The 17,204-nt window shown below is 37.3% G+C and overlaps 1 protein-coding gene across 7 annotated transcripts in view; it reads left to right on the forward strand.

Annotated features, from left to right (window-relative positions):
* LOC100870268 (uncharacterized) overlaps nucleotides 1–17,204 on the forward strand; it is a 400,411-nt gene that overhangs the window by 360,707 nt on the left and 22,500 nt on the right. For all 7 annotated transcript variants that reach the window (XM_086906262.1, XM_086906261.1, XM_086906264.1 and 4 more), the window contains one exon: nucleotides 1,088–1,316. In XM_086906262.1, coding sequence (XP_086762388.1) covers nucleotides 1,088–1,316 — 229 coding nt within the window. The remainder of the gene's footprint in view (nucleotides 1–1,087; nucleotides 1,317–17,204) is intronic.

Consider the following 17,204-nt stretch of genomic DNA (forward strand, 5'->3'; position numbering starts at 1 on the left):
CATTTTTATTGCGATTCCGCACACGTAAATTCCGGGAACAAAGTGAATTTAGCCTGTCGCCTATTATTTTCCGCGAAATGGATGGAGGTTTTGTTTTTTTTTTCTTTTCTTCTCTTTCATAAAAAAAAAACGCGGCCGTCATACTTTAAGTGCACGCAGTACGATGTATCGATATACCAGCCTCCAAGTTCACCACTTCGTGGCAACGCGGACGATTTTTCTCTCTCTCTCTCTCTCTCTCTCTCTCTCCCCCTTTTTTTTCCTTTTTTTTTTTGCTCGTCGAGCTCTTCGAGCGGTGGTCGGACACGATCGTTGATTTGCATCGAATCGCAATCCCCGCCGAAGGAGAACTGAAATGAATTCGAGAGGGAATAAAAAGGGAAATGTTTCGATCGTAAATACCGTGGAGCAATATTGAAACTTGAAAGTAAATCGGTGTAGACGAAAGAAACATGACGTTTTAAGACTTACTTTGTTTCTTTTTTTTTTTCCTTCTTTCTTTCTTTTCTTCTTCTTTTTTTTTTTTTTTACAATATTGAACGAACCTGGGAATAAATGGAAATACGATGAAAATATATGCGTAACGGTATAATAAAAATGAGAATCTTTTTGCAAAATATATGTATGTATACGAAAAGAGCACGATTCCTTTCTAGATTAACGGGAATAGGAAAATAAGACGGTAGGGCAAGAATGAAACGCAATTGATTCTGTATAAACGGCTCCTCATCGCCTGGAAACATTTATCGCGTCGATAGCTCGCCACTCACCGCGCGATCAATCACTGTGTACGACTTAATGGACCGTTAAAAATGCACGGGGGTGCATTAGCGAAGTATGCGGCATACACGAGGTCTCCGATGAAGAGCGATCGATATCTCGTAGGGACATCGTGTCCTACGAGTGTCTGGTTAAATCGTGATTGAAATTAGTCCCGTTTCGTTTTTTCCTTTCTTCGTTCCTTCGATCGTATAATTATCAAATTTTTCCAAACTTCGTTGTTAAAGTATCTCGATAAATTTGTGAACAATTTTTTCTTTTTTTTTTCTTTTTAATTCAAATTCAGCAAGGCTCCTTTCTTTTCCAGAAAATTCGACGGAACGATGCACGTATCCATCTTGGGTTGTGGACAATAAATTATGGTTAGCCCTGGATCCGGTAGCATCTCGCCTGCTGGCATCGCCTTACAATCTAACGATTCTCAATCGACAGGAGACCCGTCTCGTGTGTCACTCCGTCGTCCCTATTAATGATCGTCATTATCATCCAGATAGGGAGAACCAGGTGCAGTACGTTGCGAAGGCCACCCTTGATTGGTAAGTTTCTAAATTTCAAAAATTAAAAGAAACTCGTTTGCTCGAACGAAATTTCTTATGATTAAAACGAGATATACGAGAACTTTATGAATGTATACAATAGTCCAAGATCAAAAATGGCCCGAGATCAAAAATGGCCCGGGATCAAAAATGACCCGGGATCAAAAATGGTCCGGGATCAAAAATGGCCCGAGATCAAAAATGGTCCGAGATCAAAAATGGCCCGAGATCAAAAATGATCCGGGATCAAAAATGGTCCGAGATCAAAAATGGTCCGAGATCAAAAATGGTCCGGGATCAAAAAACTGTTCAACGAGATACAAACCGTTGCTTATTACTATAACTCGGATCTATAAATCAGAATTCGAGGCTAAAGATTTGTAAATCAGGATCAGAAAATATCCAATCAGGATATTTTCAGGATTCAAAGTTGTCAAAAATCCAAAGTTGAGAGTCCATGGATCTAAAATATATCAAGTCTATAATTGATCGGAACAGATCAGAATTTTCTCTGAAATTTGTAGATGTAGAATCAACTTCCGCAATGCATCGTGATCGATCACATGTATAATGTACTCGTCGCGTAATTCATACAACTTTCGGATCAAACGGTGAATTCGGGGCGACGAAAAAACTCGAATAAAAAATATGGAAAAGATTCGGAACGAATAAAGTATCGTTGTTCCCGCTCAGAGGCGACAACAAACAAAGGGTAACGAAGCGTTCACGCATAGAGGCGTCACTGTCTGGCGACAGATTTGGCGTGCAATTATAACGGTACGTCGCGATAATCCTTTCATCGCGTACCGAAGACACTCGTGCGCGCATAAATAAACAGCTCGGGTCGGATTAAACAAAGATCCTCCGGTTCGGTTGCTACACGCGGCGTAATGTCAATATATATACATATATATATATATGAAGTCTGCACTCAGCCGCTCTCTTCTCGTTGGAGCACTCGTGTGGAGTCAAGCTCGAGTCACGTAACGTATCGCTTTTAATCATCCGCGCCTTCTTATCTAGCACGTGTTGCTACTCAAATCTAACAACAGTTTTCAACGCGATGGAAAATTACAATTTCTTTTCTCTCTTCCTCTTTTTCTCCGTTTTCTGTTTTTTCGATGACCTTTCATTCGTTTTAAAGACAACTGTGAATTAACGTAGCAAATACGGTTAATCCTCGTTGAGTGGAACAAAATTTCGAATTATAATTATTATTATGTTTTATATTTTAATATCTTACGTGTCTTTACGTATAAAGAAAGAAAGTTTGTCGAATATTAAAGTCTATTATTGTTTTGTGCGATATTTTAATAATAAAGGAATTACCAAGATGCATCCTCGGTTTGTCAGGGCAAGTATCGCGATAAAATGTCTCTTTCATCTTTCTTATTTTATCGATTATTATTCTTATTTTTCCTTCTCTCTATCGTCAATTTCTTCAACGAATAAAAATAATTTCGTCATTTGATTTGACGAAAAATCAAACTCATCGGTTCGATCCGTGATCACGATCTAAATTAAAAGATAAAAAGATCCAACCATTCGATTCCACATTATTCCACACTTTATGTAAGATTATTACTTAAAGAGCTTAGGAATCTGAAATTCACGAAGCGATATTTCAAAAAAATCAAACGTAAATAAATATCGTCGCCGTTCGAATTGATCCAAGCAATGCTGGAGAGTCACCATTGGAACAATGGGTTAATAACCAATGTCCATCACGAAGGACACGTAGAGAAAGTGACAAAAGGCAGTGATAAGATGTAAAATTAATCGCAATAATAATTTAAAATGGGAGGCGAGAACGAATGGCTATTGGCGAGCCAAAGAGAAAAAGACCCGTGTTCGGGTTTGTTCTCGCGCAAGTGGGTCAGGGTACACGAGTCAGACGAGTGGTAAGGAATCGTGTATGGTCGGACGTAGGTCCGTTCGAGCCGAGAATTAGTCTTCTTCCACTTCTTTTCTTTTTCTTCCTTTCATGTCGAAAGACTTAATGGTGGAAATTCCTCCTGGAGATTATCCGTCTTGAGAAACTACCCACTGTGGGAAACAGCTCTATTACTGGATTGAAATCAATTCTCGTTAATCGCGGGAGCAAATGAAATTTCTCTCGTACTACGAGCTGTACGTCACGTATAATCTACCTCTCTGCAAATGCAAATGCGGATATCCACAAAATTTATCGATTTTTCCTTAAAAAAAACAAAACTTCTAAAATCTTCTATCGAATCTTCAATATATAATATATATATATACCTGCAACATTTCAATTCTTCCCATCACCTAACCCTCCCGTCATCCGTCATGAAAATATAACTTTACAAGATCCGTGCATTGAATACGAAACAATGCCCTTCTCAGAGCTGGAAGAAAGTCTTGTTCTCCGATATATAGTTCGCCAAGTTTTACGCGAGATGGCGCATAATCGCGAGTATATTAAAGCGCGAGGAGATTAAGCCGAGAGATCCTGCGAGATTGGAGGGTGGAAATCTGGATCCTCTGTAACGGTGGCTGACAATGGACCGTTCGAACGATATATATATATATATATATATATCGTGCCTTTTTTTGTTTCGATCTTACTAAACGGAGGCGAAAAGATGGAAAACGAACGAACGATCGCATTGTTGCGAGCGATGCAAAATTGAATTAGATCGATCGGGTGCAAGGGAATCGACGAAGGATAATGATTAGGCCGTGACTCGATTTAATCCTTCGATAAATCGAGGAGTTTCGTGGGGGGAGAGAGGGGGGGGGAAGAACGGAGGTGTTGATGTGAAAAATTGAGTTCCGCCGAGGTCACGAGGGCTCTGAACGCTTCGACAAAGTGCAATTTTTTTTTTTTTTTTTTTTTTGAGATGCAGTTCCATGCAGGAATTTTATTTTCGCAGACGCGAATGAAAAATATTAAAATCTTTATTTGGGAATGAAAGTTCACTCTTCGATTCGAATATTTAAAAAAGAAAAGGTGAAACTCGTTGGGATAAGCAACATCGTTCCGCCTTTTGTTCAAAGTAAATCTTTATCGAGATTGTAAAAATTCAGAGCACGATTGAAATAAATAATTCGTAATTTCGCGTTTATTTTAAAAAATAAAATTTCTTCTCTAGTCTCTGGACCTGAGATACCCCGTTTTGACGCATTTGATACATTTAAAAATCATCTCTGAACGATATAAATTGAATATGAAATTTCATTGGTTTCGCGTCAGAGGAAAAGAATTGAAATTCTCCTCAGATGGATTAAAAAAAAAATAATAATAATTTCGATGCGCGCCCCTAGATTCGCTCAAGCAGATGCTCGCGATTTCTATTATGAAACTGCGTACAATCGTACAATTTTCGAAAATTTGTTGGTGTAACGTGAAAATTAATAACGCAAAATTATTGAAACGTGATATATCGACGAATATATGGAGAGATTAATTGTTTAAAACGAAAAGTGTTTCGAGCATAGCCGACTAGACCAGGGGACAATTAAAGCTTACTGTGAACGGTAATATCGCGATTACGATCCTCAATAGGATATTCACTTAATGAAACGAAGACAAATACTGACAGGACGAAAGTTGATAATTCCGCGCCCTTTTAATATCAATAATGATTTATTCATACCGTAAATCGTTACTCATTATACAACACAATTAATTCGACTGTAACGCGCATAATTAATTCCCCCCACCCCCCTCTCTCGCCCCCTTCAACCTCCCCCCCCTTCTGTGAACGATTTTACGTAATGCAAACATCATTATTTCAATTAATCGAACGCAGAATTAATTAAACGTCGAACGAATGTACCGAAAGAAACGAAACGAGAAAAAAAAAAAAAAGAAAGAAAGAAAAAAAAAAGAAGAGGAAGAATGGAATATAGATGAAATTTGTTCAACTGTTAAAATTTCCTCTTCTGTTTAAATTTCAGCGAAGGAACTTCAACAAATCGCTTACCTTACGTCGAGTTTTCACAAAGTTCAAACGCGATTTACGTTTTTTATCCTTCTGTACAATTTCATCGGTTAGAATTTTCGATACTCTTTCCATCCTTTTTATCATTACTTTTTCCCCTTTCGATCTAATCGTTTTAAATATAAAAAAAATTCTATGATAAAAAGTGCGATTTTTCATAGAATCATCCGAAAGATTTAAATTATTACGACTTGAAGATTTCAACTGACGAATATAATTCGCTTCAAGCGAAGCGGTCTTTCAAACAAAAATTTACACGAAAAATTTCACAAGAGGAATTAATTTCACGAGCCCCGTTTAATTTGTTTAATCGCGACTCGATTAACCCTGTTTTTCAAACTATCCAAACTCCTGTTTTTTTTCTTCTTTTTTTTTTTTTGATCGAAATAGAGACCTTCGCAGGCTACCATACACACCTCTTGCTCGATCTCTATTCAATCCTGCTTCAATCCACTTTATCTCTTCAGAAGAGATTGAGCACTGGCAGACGCTCCAAATAAAATTGGATATCCATTTCAAAAAATTTCACTGCCGTCTTCTTACGATTCTTACAAATGAGTACTCTTCCCATAATTTTCCAATACGTCATTCATAAATTCCTATATTTAGACATTATTCAATAAAGAAAACGAAAGGATTCAACAAGTCTCGCATTATAAAATTCATGAAAATAAAATAAATTGTCATAACCAATCGTCTGCACGCTTTCTTCTGCTTCCCTTCTTCCTCTTTATTACGAGTTGCGTTATAAAGCGACGCACGATCGGATCAACTTGGACATCTTTCCCCATTAATCGTCGAAGATTTCACGCGATACATTCACGTGATAAACGTCGATGATCGTCAAAGTTGCGAGCCTGTAATTATCGCAGCGTCCCGAAAACGATGTTATTTAGAGATTGATTAAAACATCAATCGGTCGTTAAGTATTCCCGCCAAGGCGCCCCTGAAAAATGGCTTCCCGTCACGGCAACCGTTCCTGCGTATAATAACCATCAGAATGGCTACCGCACGATATCCTCGCGGTAAATCATTGTAAATTCATTTTTTCTTCCTCTTCTTCTTCTTCTTCTTTCCCTCTTCATCGTCGTTCTGAATCCCCCTCTGAGGAAAGATTTATCGAGCCTTGGTCCGCCTTGGATGTCGATCGATTCTCTCTCACTTGAGACTATAATTTATGCAAAACGCTCGACGATAATGAACCGAGTCCCGGTTTCGAGATAGCCAGCTGCATTTAATTATTTCCCTTTTGACAAGTTGGACAAGCCTTGTCGACTTTTAATCCCGTCCTCCGAGGGCGAAAGGGAAGAGAGGGTTGGATAAGTGATTGTTCGGAAAGATTGGTAGAAATTGGAAGATGTTGGAGTGGTTGTACTTGCGCATTTTGCATTTCGTATTTTGTGGCAATTTTGTTTCCGTGCGTTTATTTAAAACTTAATTGATTGGAGCTAACTGGTCGTTCTAATTTTGTATTTTGAATTACCAATGCACTCTTCTTTCTTAATCTGTTGCCAATCATTCTTCGATGCTTGAACACAATTTCTTCTTCTATCTTCTTTCTTAATCTATTGCCAATTATTCTTCCATATTTGAACACATTTTCAAAATAGAAATAAAACGTGTATATACACATGTATATATTTACAATATGTAGATAAATTAAAGGTCTTCTTTCTTCTACATTTCGTTTTATTATTTCTTCTTCTATCTTCTTTCCTAATCTATTGCCAATTATTCTTCCATACTTGAATACATTTTCAAAATAAAAATGAAAGATGTACACATATATATATATTTACAATATGTAGATAAATAAATGTTCATACTTGAATACACTTTCAAAATAAAAATGAAAGATGTACATATGTATATATTTACAATATATTGTATTCTTCTTTCTTAATCTATTGCCAATCATTTTTCCATACTTGAACACACTAATGGAATGACTTTCAAAATAAAAATGAAACATATATATTTATAATCTACAATATGTAGATAAACTAAAGGTGTTATACTCTTCTTCGTTTTATTATTTCTTCTTCTATCTTCTTTCTTAATCTATTGCCAATTATTCTTCGATATTTCGTTTTATTATTTCTTCCAATTATTCTTCTATATTTCCTTTTATTATTTCTTCTTCTATCTTCTTTCTTAATCTATTGCCAATTATTCTTCCATACTTGAATACACTTTCAAAATAAAAATGAAAGATGTACATATGTATATATTTACAATATATTGTATTCTTCTTTCTTAATCTATTGCCAATCATTTTTCCATACTTGAACACACTAATGGAATGACTTTCAAAATAAAAATGAAACATATATATTTATAATCTACAATATGTAGATAAACTAAAGGTGTTATACTCTTCTTTCTTCTTCGTTTTATTATTTCTTCTTCTATCTTCTTTCTTAATCTATTTTCAATTATTCTTCGATATTTCGTTTTATTATTTCTTCCAATTATTCTATATTTCCTTTTATTATTCTATATTTCCTTTTATTATTTCTTCTTCTATCTTCTTTCTTAATCTATTGCCAATTATTCTTCCATTCTTGAATACACTTTCAAAATAAAAATGAGAGATGTACATATGTATATATTTACAATATGTTGTATTCTTCTTTCTTCTATATTTCGTTTTATTATTTGACAAATGTATTCTTCTTTCTTAATCTATTGCCAATCATTCTTCCATACTTGAACACACAATGGAATGACTTTCAAAATAAAAATGAAACACATGTATATGTTTATAATCTACAATATGTAGATAAACTAAAGGTGTTATATTCTTTTTTCTTCTACATTTCGTATTTTAATTATACTGTATATATATATATATATATATTGAAAAATTAAAGTGTGGGGAAAGAAAGGAAGAGGAAATGAAAATCGAAACCGCAACAGGTATGGAGAAACGCGTTGAACAAATTTTCCATCCTCTGCCCGTCTTCCCCCAACTTTCCACGAGGTTTTGCAAATCGACCCTTCGTTCGTGCGCGATTGTTATAAGCGACACGGGAGAGTTTCTCATGCGGATGCGGATGCGGTTGTGCGTTGATAAATATTCGGACGGCCATTGTGTTCGGTCGGCCGCGATCGATATTCAACACGGACCGCTCCTTCCTCCACGATATTTATGATCCTTGTTCCCTGTCCCTAACAGAATATAACATTCCTTCGTAACGCCGTGTACAAAGGAGCTTTCGTTTCTATGGCCACCGAATCTCGTCCCCAGATTTAGTCCTCTTTCGCACAGCGAACGCTCATGTGAAAAAGTGAAAAGTATTCGTGATAAATATATTCCTCGATTCTCGTGAGAATAGTTCAGAATCGTAATTCCAATTTGTCAGATCGGTCACTTTCTTTCTACGAATCATACAAATCATTTTCGCAAAGAATATTTATAGAAAATATTGGTTCTCGTGGGATTCAGTATCTCGATTCTCACTTTCGTCCATTTTCAATCGTTTTGGATCGATCTTTCGAATCGAAATGGCTGACGTAAAATAAATACAAATAACGATACAGTTGTAAATATAATTATACGTGAACACTTGTAGAAGATATCGATTCTTACGAAAGAATTGCAATTCTTCCTTTGTGCATCCTTAATTGTCAGAAATTTTTGAAATTGTTGACGAAAAATAGATAGAAGTCATTTACGTGATTTTACGATGAATATTTATGGAAGACATCGATTCTCATGAGATTTAAAAAAATCTCGATTCGTGCATTTTCAATTACTTTAGATCGATGGCTTTCTTTGAATCAAAATGGATGACGAAAAATAGATAAAATCGATAATCGTGATCATATGTGAACACTTATAAAAAACGTCGATTCTTGTGAGATTCATAATTGCAATTTTTCCTTTGTGCATCCTTAATTGGTTTGTCAGAACTTTTTGAAATGATGAAAAATAGGTAGAAGTCATTTACGTGATTTTACGATGAACATTTGTGGAAGACATGGATTCTCGTGAGATTTAAAATTGCAATTCTCCCTTCGTGCATCCTTAATTGGTTTGTCAGAACTTTTTGAAATGATGAAAAATAGGTAGAAGTCATTTACGTGATTTCACGATGAACATTTATGGAAGACATGGATTCTCGTGAGATTTAAAATCTCGATTCTTCGCCAAAATGGTTGACGAAAAATAGATATAAATAATAGTAGTGGATAGATTCGTAGGTGGATACGTGAATCCAGTGTGAAAGAGGGTTTAGGTATTTTCGTTTTGCTACAAACTCATTTCGTTTTACATGGTCGTTTAAGCGATGGTGGGCAGGATGTCTGTTTTGGGAGTGTCTTCGAGACTGAATAGGAAAACACCGTTTAAAAGGATTTTCCGGGACATGAGATAATTGAATTGAATTGAATTGAAATTTCAAAGAAATTTGAAGGTAGAGGTAGCAGAATATTGTTTCACTTTTACCATTGGTATACTTTATTAATATTTTGAATTGTCATAATTTGATATGGAATTGTGTATGGATGATTTTGATAATTCGACGCCAAGAAGAAAAGTTGAGTCAGAAAAACTTAAACCTCTCTTCTAAAACCTATCTGAATGCAACTATTGAAAAATTGAAACGCGACCATTGTGCGAAACCGAAATAGAACGGTGATTTGAAAGTTTCATAAAAGTGTGATAAAAAATTCAAAATGTTTTGAAACATTTGTTTGCCACGACTGCGAAATTTATTTAAAAATTTCGAGTTCGAAACCTCGGATGCAGCTCTGGTGAATTTTTTACCTTTCACCTTAATAAAACAGAAAACAAAGGTAAATATTATTGAAATTGATTTTTATTTGTAATTCATGCAACGGTATAAACAATTTATCGGTTATACGCTCGAATAGGCATACAAAATTCTTTCAGGATTACATATGCATGTTATAAAATTTCCATCAAATTGACGGCAATTCACTTTGTGAACGGAATAAAACGATTAACCGTTTTAAAATACGGATTCCTCTTTTTTCTTTTTTTTTCTTTCTTTTTTTTTTTTTTTTTTGTAATAAAAACAATTTATTTTCATACGTGTCACCGAATGAAACGAAAAACACGTTTGAAGTGAAAAACGAATTTCGATCTTATTTCGATCGTTTAGGAATATTACACGTTCGCAATTACATCTTCTTCGTGAATTTGCGTAATAAATTCACTCATTCCAGTATTAATAATTAATTATTCTATATATAATAAAAAAGAAAAAATCAAATTTCTACAATCTCTACAATCTCTCGACCGTAAATAATTTTAATTACGTATTCACGTTCGGTAACAAGCGTTTAAAAATCGAATAATTACATAAATATTACAAAATTTTACAAAATAATTATTAATTATAGACCACGCATATGCACGTACAAAATTGAAAGGGAATTTGCTCGTAATACACAAATTATGTAAAACAATATAACATAATATAATAATCATGAAAAAGTCTCTTCTATTTAAGCCTCATTCGATTCCTATTTGCATAAAAAAAAAAAAAAAAGAAATCTACGATTTATTCGTCAATTACAAAGATTACTCGATCATGTTATATAAAGTATTCCCTCAAAGTAAAATTATAATGGGAAGTGTCGAGGTTATTGAATCAGAAGAAGAGACTGTGTGCGAGAGAGAGGAGCAGCCAGTATAAATATTCCCGGGGCAAGATATCGATATGGCTCTCGATCGAGAACACGTCGAACACGTTCAACCCCCTCTGGGTTGAGTGTTCAACAGAAGGCGGGAGCCTCGCTTTCTTATCGGCGAGAAATGTTCTTATCGCGGCTGTATATCGAGTCGACGAGCATCGTGCCCCGCATAAAACTTTCGTTTCGACGCGGCCTACGCGAGAGGGAATCTATTTCTCGAGAAGGCGGCTTTCCACCTTGCGCCACGCCACGACTTCCGCTTCCCAGACAAGGCTCGGAGGATAAACGCAATGTTTCGCCTCGAAAACCGACACTTTGCTCGTACATTTTTTAAAATTTCCTTTCTTAAATTCTACAATTCGTTTTCTTCCGGAAGGAATAAGGATTAAAATCACGCCAGGCTTTATCGTTTTCCTCTCCCTCCCCTTTCTCCTTCGGTTCTTATTTTATTGTTAATTTTTTAATCATGAATATGAAATCATCAACGTCGTCGATGATAAGCGCTGAGGAGAACCGCTTTTTTTTTTTCAGAAATATAATGCATACCCCTTCGTCGTGATCTCTTCTCGTGGAAGAAAAACAAAATACAAAAAGATAGAGGGGAAACTGTAGAACAGCTTTATCATTCGAGAGAGGATGAGAGAAAGTTTCCCTCTGGTTACGCGGGAAACAATAAAAAAAGAAAAAAGGAAAAAGAAAACGATGTAGAGGGGGATGAATTCATTGCTGGCAAAGTAACCTTGAAACCTTGGAAAGCTGAAACTGAAACTCGTCGCAAAGGGCGAATCGTCAAAAGCGCGACGTATTTCTTGGCTACCAAGAGTCCAAGCACCGGCGATAAAAAAAGGAGGAGGAGGGAGAGGGTTGCAAAAGAATAAAGATAGGAAACGGTCGACGAGTAAACAGATAATCGCGAGAGTTTCTTTCAAATGCTTTTACGATCGCGCTGTATTTTACGTCATTGCCTGGAGGGACACATACACACACACACACACACACACACACACACACAGAGGCTGATTCCTGTGTACAACACAATGAGAAGCGCCACCTATCCTATTCCTTCTGCCGGTCCCATTCTTCGCTCTTATTCCACTTCTCTTTCTTTCTCTCTTTCTTTCTCCTGGGGAGCCATTAAGGCCGCGTACACGGAATAATAAAAAGGAACAGCGGAAAGCGGCGGAAACCGCGATAATAAATCCCTTTGAGAAATTTGCAATCGTGGCGAAGTTGGTGACAGGTAATTCATTTGTGGTAATGAAAGAATTCCGCGGGATTTGCGGCAGGCTAAGGTGACGGAGGAAACTCTCTCTCTCTCTCTCTGCCTCTCTCTTTCTTTCTTTCTCGTGAAGAATATGATTGTTTACGTACAATTACTCTCAATATCGTGGATAAATTCCCGTGTTCCCATCCCGTATCCCGAGTCCGAAAGGATATTGCGAAGTTGGCCCTTGGAGAATTTTCACGGAATTTTGCTCCTCTCTTTTCCTCCACTCTCTCTTGGCATTTTGTTTACGAAAGAATAATTAGCGTGAAATTTTAGCTACTTGGAGGATTTGTTTATAATTCGACTACTCGTAATTGGAAATAAGGGAAGAAATTCACATCTGTCGAAATTAACTTGTTGTCGATTTTTCAATAATGACGACGACTGTCAACAAGTGTTTTAGCTAATTTTACTATAAATTTTACTATATTTGAGGTTTTTTATTCTATTATGTATAAATAATTAGAGCGTGAAATATGAAATATGATTAATGGTTTGATAATGAGAAATACAGAAAGATAAACGTGATTTAAATTCGTATCTAATCTTCGAGCATCTGTCCGATGTTCATCCACAACCTAATCTAACCTAAAAACTCAAGCTTTCCCTTTTCGTACACTCCCAATATAATTTCGTTGCGCAAAACGAAACGAGAATATTTTTCCAAACAACAAAAAGGAAAACAGACCGATGTAACGTGAAATCAAATAACCTCGATAAAGGATCAATATCTTACGCAGTTAGTTACAACAATAAGATCCTCAATTGAAACATCACAACCGAGTTATTATACGTAATTTAAATTCTAATCTTCGAGCATCTCTTCGATATTCACGCATAACCTAACCTAAAAACTCGCTTTCCCTTTTCGTACATTTCCACTATAATTTCGTTGCGCGAAACGAAACGAGAAATCGATATTTTTCCAAACAACAAAAAAGAAAACAGACCGATGTAACGTGAAATCAAACAACCTCGATAAAGGATCAATATTTTACGCAGTTAGTTGCAACATTAAGATCCTTAATTGGAACACTCACAACCGAGTTATTATACGCTGCGTATAAATAACCTCTTCTTCGTAAACCGGGGAGGCTTGTCACACCGATCCCGCCATTTTCTCCGTACATTTATCTCCGAAGCGAGACGCGCGACGGTGTCGCCAACCGTACGTTATTCTCCCCTTCTCCCCTCCACTTCCCGTGTCATTCGCGGCACGAAAAAACATCTTGTGCCCGGGCGTCGCGGACGAATTCCATAAATCGATGAACGCCACTTGCAGAATCGCCGTTACCGGATACTTCGAGCGCGACTCTACAAAGCCGCCGGATATATACTATATATACACACACATATTATATATATATAGGTCGTGATGAGAGGGAGGGGGAAAAAAAAGTCGAGAAACGAACGAAACGTCGACCGTGGAAAAAAGGAACGACGAGGAGGAGAGGGGAGAGGAAAAAGGAAGAGCAAAATCTCCTATATAGTTATATATATAGGAAACATATACCGTGAAACAAAGTAAAAAAGGGGAAATTCCGCGGAAAATCGCGTGTTTGTATCGGACACATGCTCGATTATGCTTAAAAAGCGAGCAGCGTCTGTAGTGCGCGCAGGCTCATGTGCGCTTTTATATATGCACAGGCTTGTGTTTAATTCGGTTGACGTTTCGAGGCCGACAAAAAAGTGGCTATTTATGGGCCGATCGATGGGAATCCAGTTGCTTCCTGCTTATTTTTGACTCGATGAACCGAGGTGAAATGCACGAGGGAAAAAAAGAAACTTGAAAGCTGGCGAGGAGAAAGCCGGTTTTGAGAATCGAGCAAAGCGCCAATTTGAGTCGACGAGAAAAATATGGAACGCTCATCGCTATATGATTCAAAATAATATATGTGATAGAAACGTGAAAAACGCTATTAATTATGAATATAAAAGAAGAGACATACTTTTGTAAATATTCTCGAAAAAAGTCACTGATTAATTTGTCCACTGTCGATAATGATTATCGACAGATGAGAAATCAGATCTCGGTTATTTTCGTTCGCGCATAAATAGATTCTTCGCTCGAAAAATAAGATAATTTCTGTGATCGAGGGGGTTTTGGTTGGGGAAAAAAAGAAAAGAGCCAGCTTTATTTTGAAAAAAAAAAAAACGGGATAAATGGGAATCGAAGGGAATCGATTGTTGGCGGGGATGCAGATGCATTTACGTGCGATTGTTGGCAAACCATTTCGATGGAAACACGTGTGCGTGACACATGTTGTACCCTTTTCTGCGTCATTTTTTTTTTTTTTTTTGTTTCGTCGCAATTGCAATTGAAATTTTTTTGGCGGCCAACGTACGGGATCCCGTGACAAAAATTCACCAGACGACTCGCCATTCCATTCTTTCTAATCCTTTCTAATCACTCGTCCAAGTCGGAATCACGATCCAAGTTATTCGTTGTCCAATTTTTCTTCCTTCACGGAAAAGTTTCTGAGAATATTTTTATAATTTCGAATCGAAGGAACAATTCTTCTCGAAGCGGAAAAATTTTGGAACAGAAACGCGCGAAACAGAAGCCGTTTTAGTATCGCGTGAATTTCCTTTGAAGCCGCGGCAGAGAAGTTGCAAGCGCGCAACCCATCGACGCGTTTAATTTCTGCTTTGGTCAGCCAGCTTTCAACTCTGCTTTCCCATTTTAATTCGTCGCTCCCTCTTGTATCGGATCAACAAACACATCCGTGTATATAATTTCGTTATCGTCACCTCCTGGCCAGAACAGAGAGCGCGGATATGTTCTAATTCGATCGATATATCGCGCTTCGATATCGTGCGTTCAATCTCGAAGCGGAGGAGCTGCTTTTATTGCCGTGCAATTTTTTCTCATCTCGCGATCCTTGTTTTAGTCGACGTAGCAGCATCGGTTCCACGGCGAGATTGAAAACTATTGACCGAATATAATAATGGGGACGGGACAAAATGGGGCATCGGTTATAAGAATATTTATTTCTCCCAAAATAAAGAATGAAATGGGAGAGAATAAGTCTAGGTGGATAATTTTGTTTTATTGTTTTCGAAATTTTTATTCTATTTTATAAAGTTTTCTCACGAATTGCGTACGATTTCGTTCGATGATAATGATGATCTCATAATCCCTTTTAGCATTAGTAGTCCGTTTCAAGGAATATTTCGATGAGATTGTCGGAATGTTGGACATTATATCCAGCTTCAAGTCAAGTTTTTCAGATAGCTATACGTATATATTGGAGAAATAGCCTGATCGATTAAGAAAAATAATTGAAATACTTAAGATTTAATCATAATTGTCTCAACTTGCAAAAATTCTTTCAAAATTCTAAGGTGAGGCGAGAAGAGTTAACAAAACATTCCTCTCAAAATTGAAATCATTCTTTCACTCTCGGGGATCACATTTCCCAAAGATACGTTCCACCTATGTGCAACGCAGATTTCAAACTTTAAAAAAACGAGAGATCGAGCGAGACAGACGAGAAAATTGTTGTAAAATCGAAATTGCGAAAAACTGGAGAATTACGTCGCTTCAAACATCGTTTCCCATCATCGATTTCTCCCGAATAATTGCTCCATCCGCTCTTACCCGCTCCCCAACTACGTAAACCGCAAAATTAAATAAGATTTCAATCTTCCTTCAAACGATCGTTCGACCGTATTCCGAGAGCCTTGGAAAACAAACACTCGCTCCCCCACCCACGCCACGTAATCCAACGCAAACACGCTTCTCGCCTCGATACCCACCCACCCTTCCCCTCCTCGCCTCACCTTTGACGTCCAAAGAATCGACGATTTCACTAAACGCGGCCACGTGTTGCCCCCTCCCCTCTCCCCCTCCCCCCCGCCACCCTCCTCGTCGAAACAGGCTAACCACCCTCGAAATTTGCCCCGAAAGATTCGAGTCACGTAGTTGGTCGGTAATATACGAAAGACACCCCTCCTCCGTCCCCTTCCACGTCTACTCGAGCAGGGTTAAGGAGAGCGAGCGTATGTACGAAGGTGATGGGATGGGGGGAGGGGAGAGGTAAACAAGCGTGTCCTCTTCCTGTCGACAGAGATCGACTTGGCTTGGAAGTTTCCACGGTCAACCAGCCGGAAAATTGCTCGTTGACCGGAGGAGGAGGTTCTGGCGAGCACCGGAAGCACCTCGAAGCTTGCACAGGTTCACGCTCAAATCATCGGCGAAACGTGCCGTTTATGGGCGATGTATGGTTTCGTCGACGCTATTTTTCGGTCTATTTACTTTTAACTCCCGTGTTTTAGCCACCGATTTTGAGTGGAGGAAGGGGGTTGTTTCTTTTTTGAAACAACCTGTAGGATGTCACTTGTTGCGTTTTTGAATGGACCGAAGGATGAACCGAGAAACGGGGGTTTCCTTTCTAGCTCGGGGATTTTGTTTTCTCTCGAATAAATTTTGAAAGAGATTATAAATTCCTTTGGAAACGGGGCTAGGCTCACTTGTTGCGTTTTTTCTTTTTTTTTTTGGATAATAAAAAGATAGCGATTCCAACAAAACTTTGCTTCTTGAATAAATTTCGAAGAGAGGTTATAAACTCTGTTCGAAGAAATTTATGAATTCGCTTGTTGCGTTTTTGGATACTTTGTGTTTATAGCTGTATTTCTAGAAAAAAATTACTTTTAAATATAAATATTATACCTTTCTTCGTTAAACAATTAACAATAATTGGAATAATTGGTGAATTCTCGTATTCTTTATACCCGAAACATTTTATATAACCTCAAAACGAACAGTTCGAGTCCATGCATCACAGTTGCACATAAAATAAATCAACGAACGTTTTTATCGATAGTTGCTAAACGAATTTCTTATCGTCAACATCTTCGTTACTGCGGTATACGTTATAATTTCATTTTTTCTTTTTTTTTCTTTCTCTTTCTTTCTTTATCACCGCCTTGACCGTGTTTCCGCTTCGACAAGCAACCGTGCCATAAATTCCCGTTTAAGCGCGGCCA

Source organism: Apis florea, unplaced genomic scaffold (assembly GCF_048593485.1).
Source record: "Apis florea isolate Af1SG1 unplaced genomic scaffold, ASM4859348v1 contig_2492_pilon, whole genome shotgun sequence".
Lineage (NCBI taxonomy): Eukaryota > Metazoa > Arthropoda > Insecta > Hymenoptera > Apidae > Apis > Apis florea.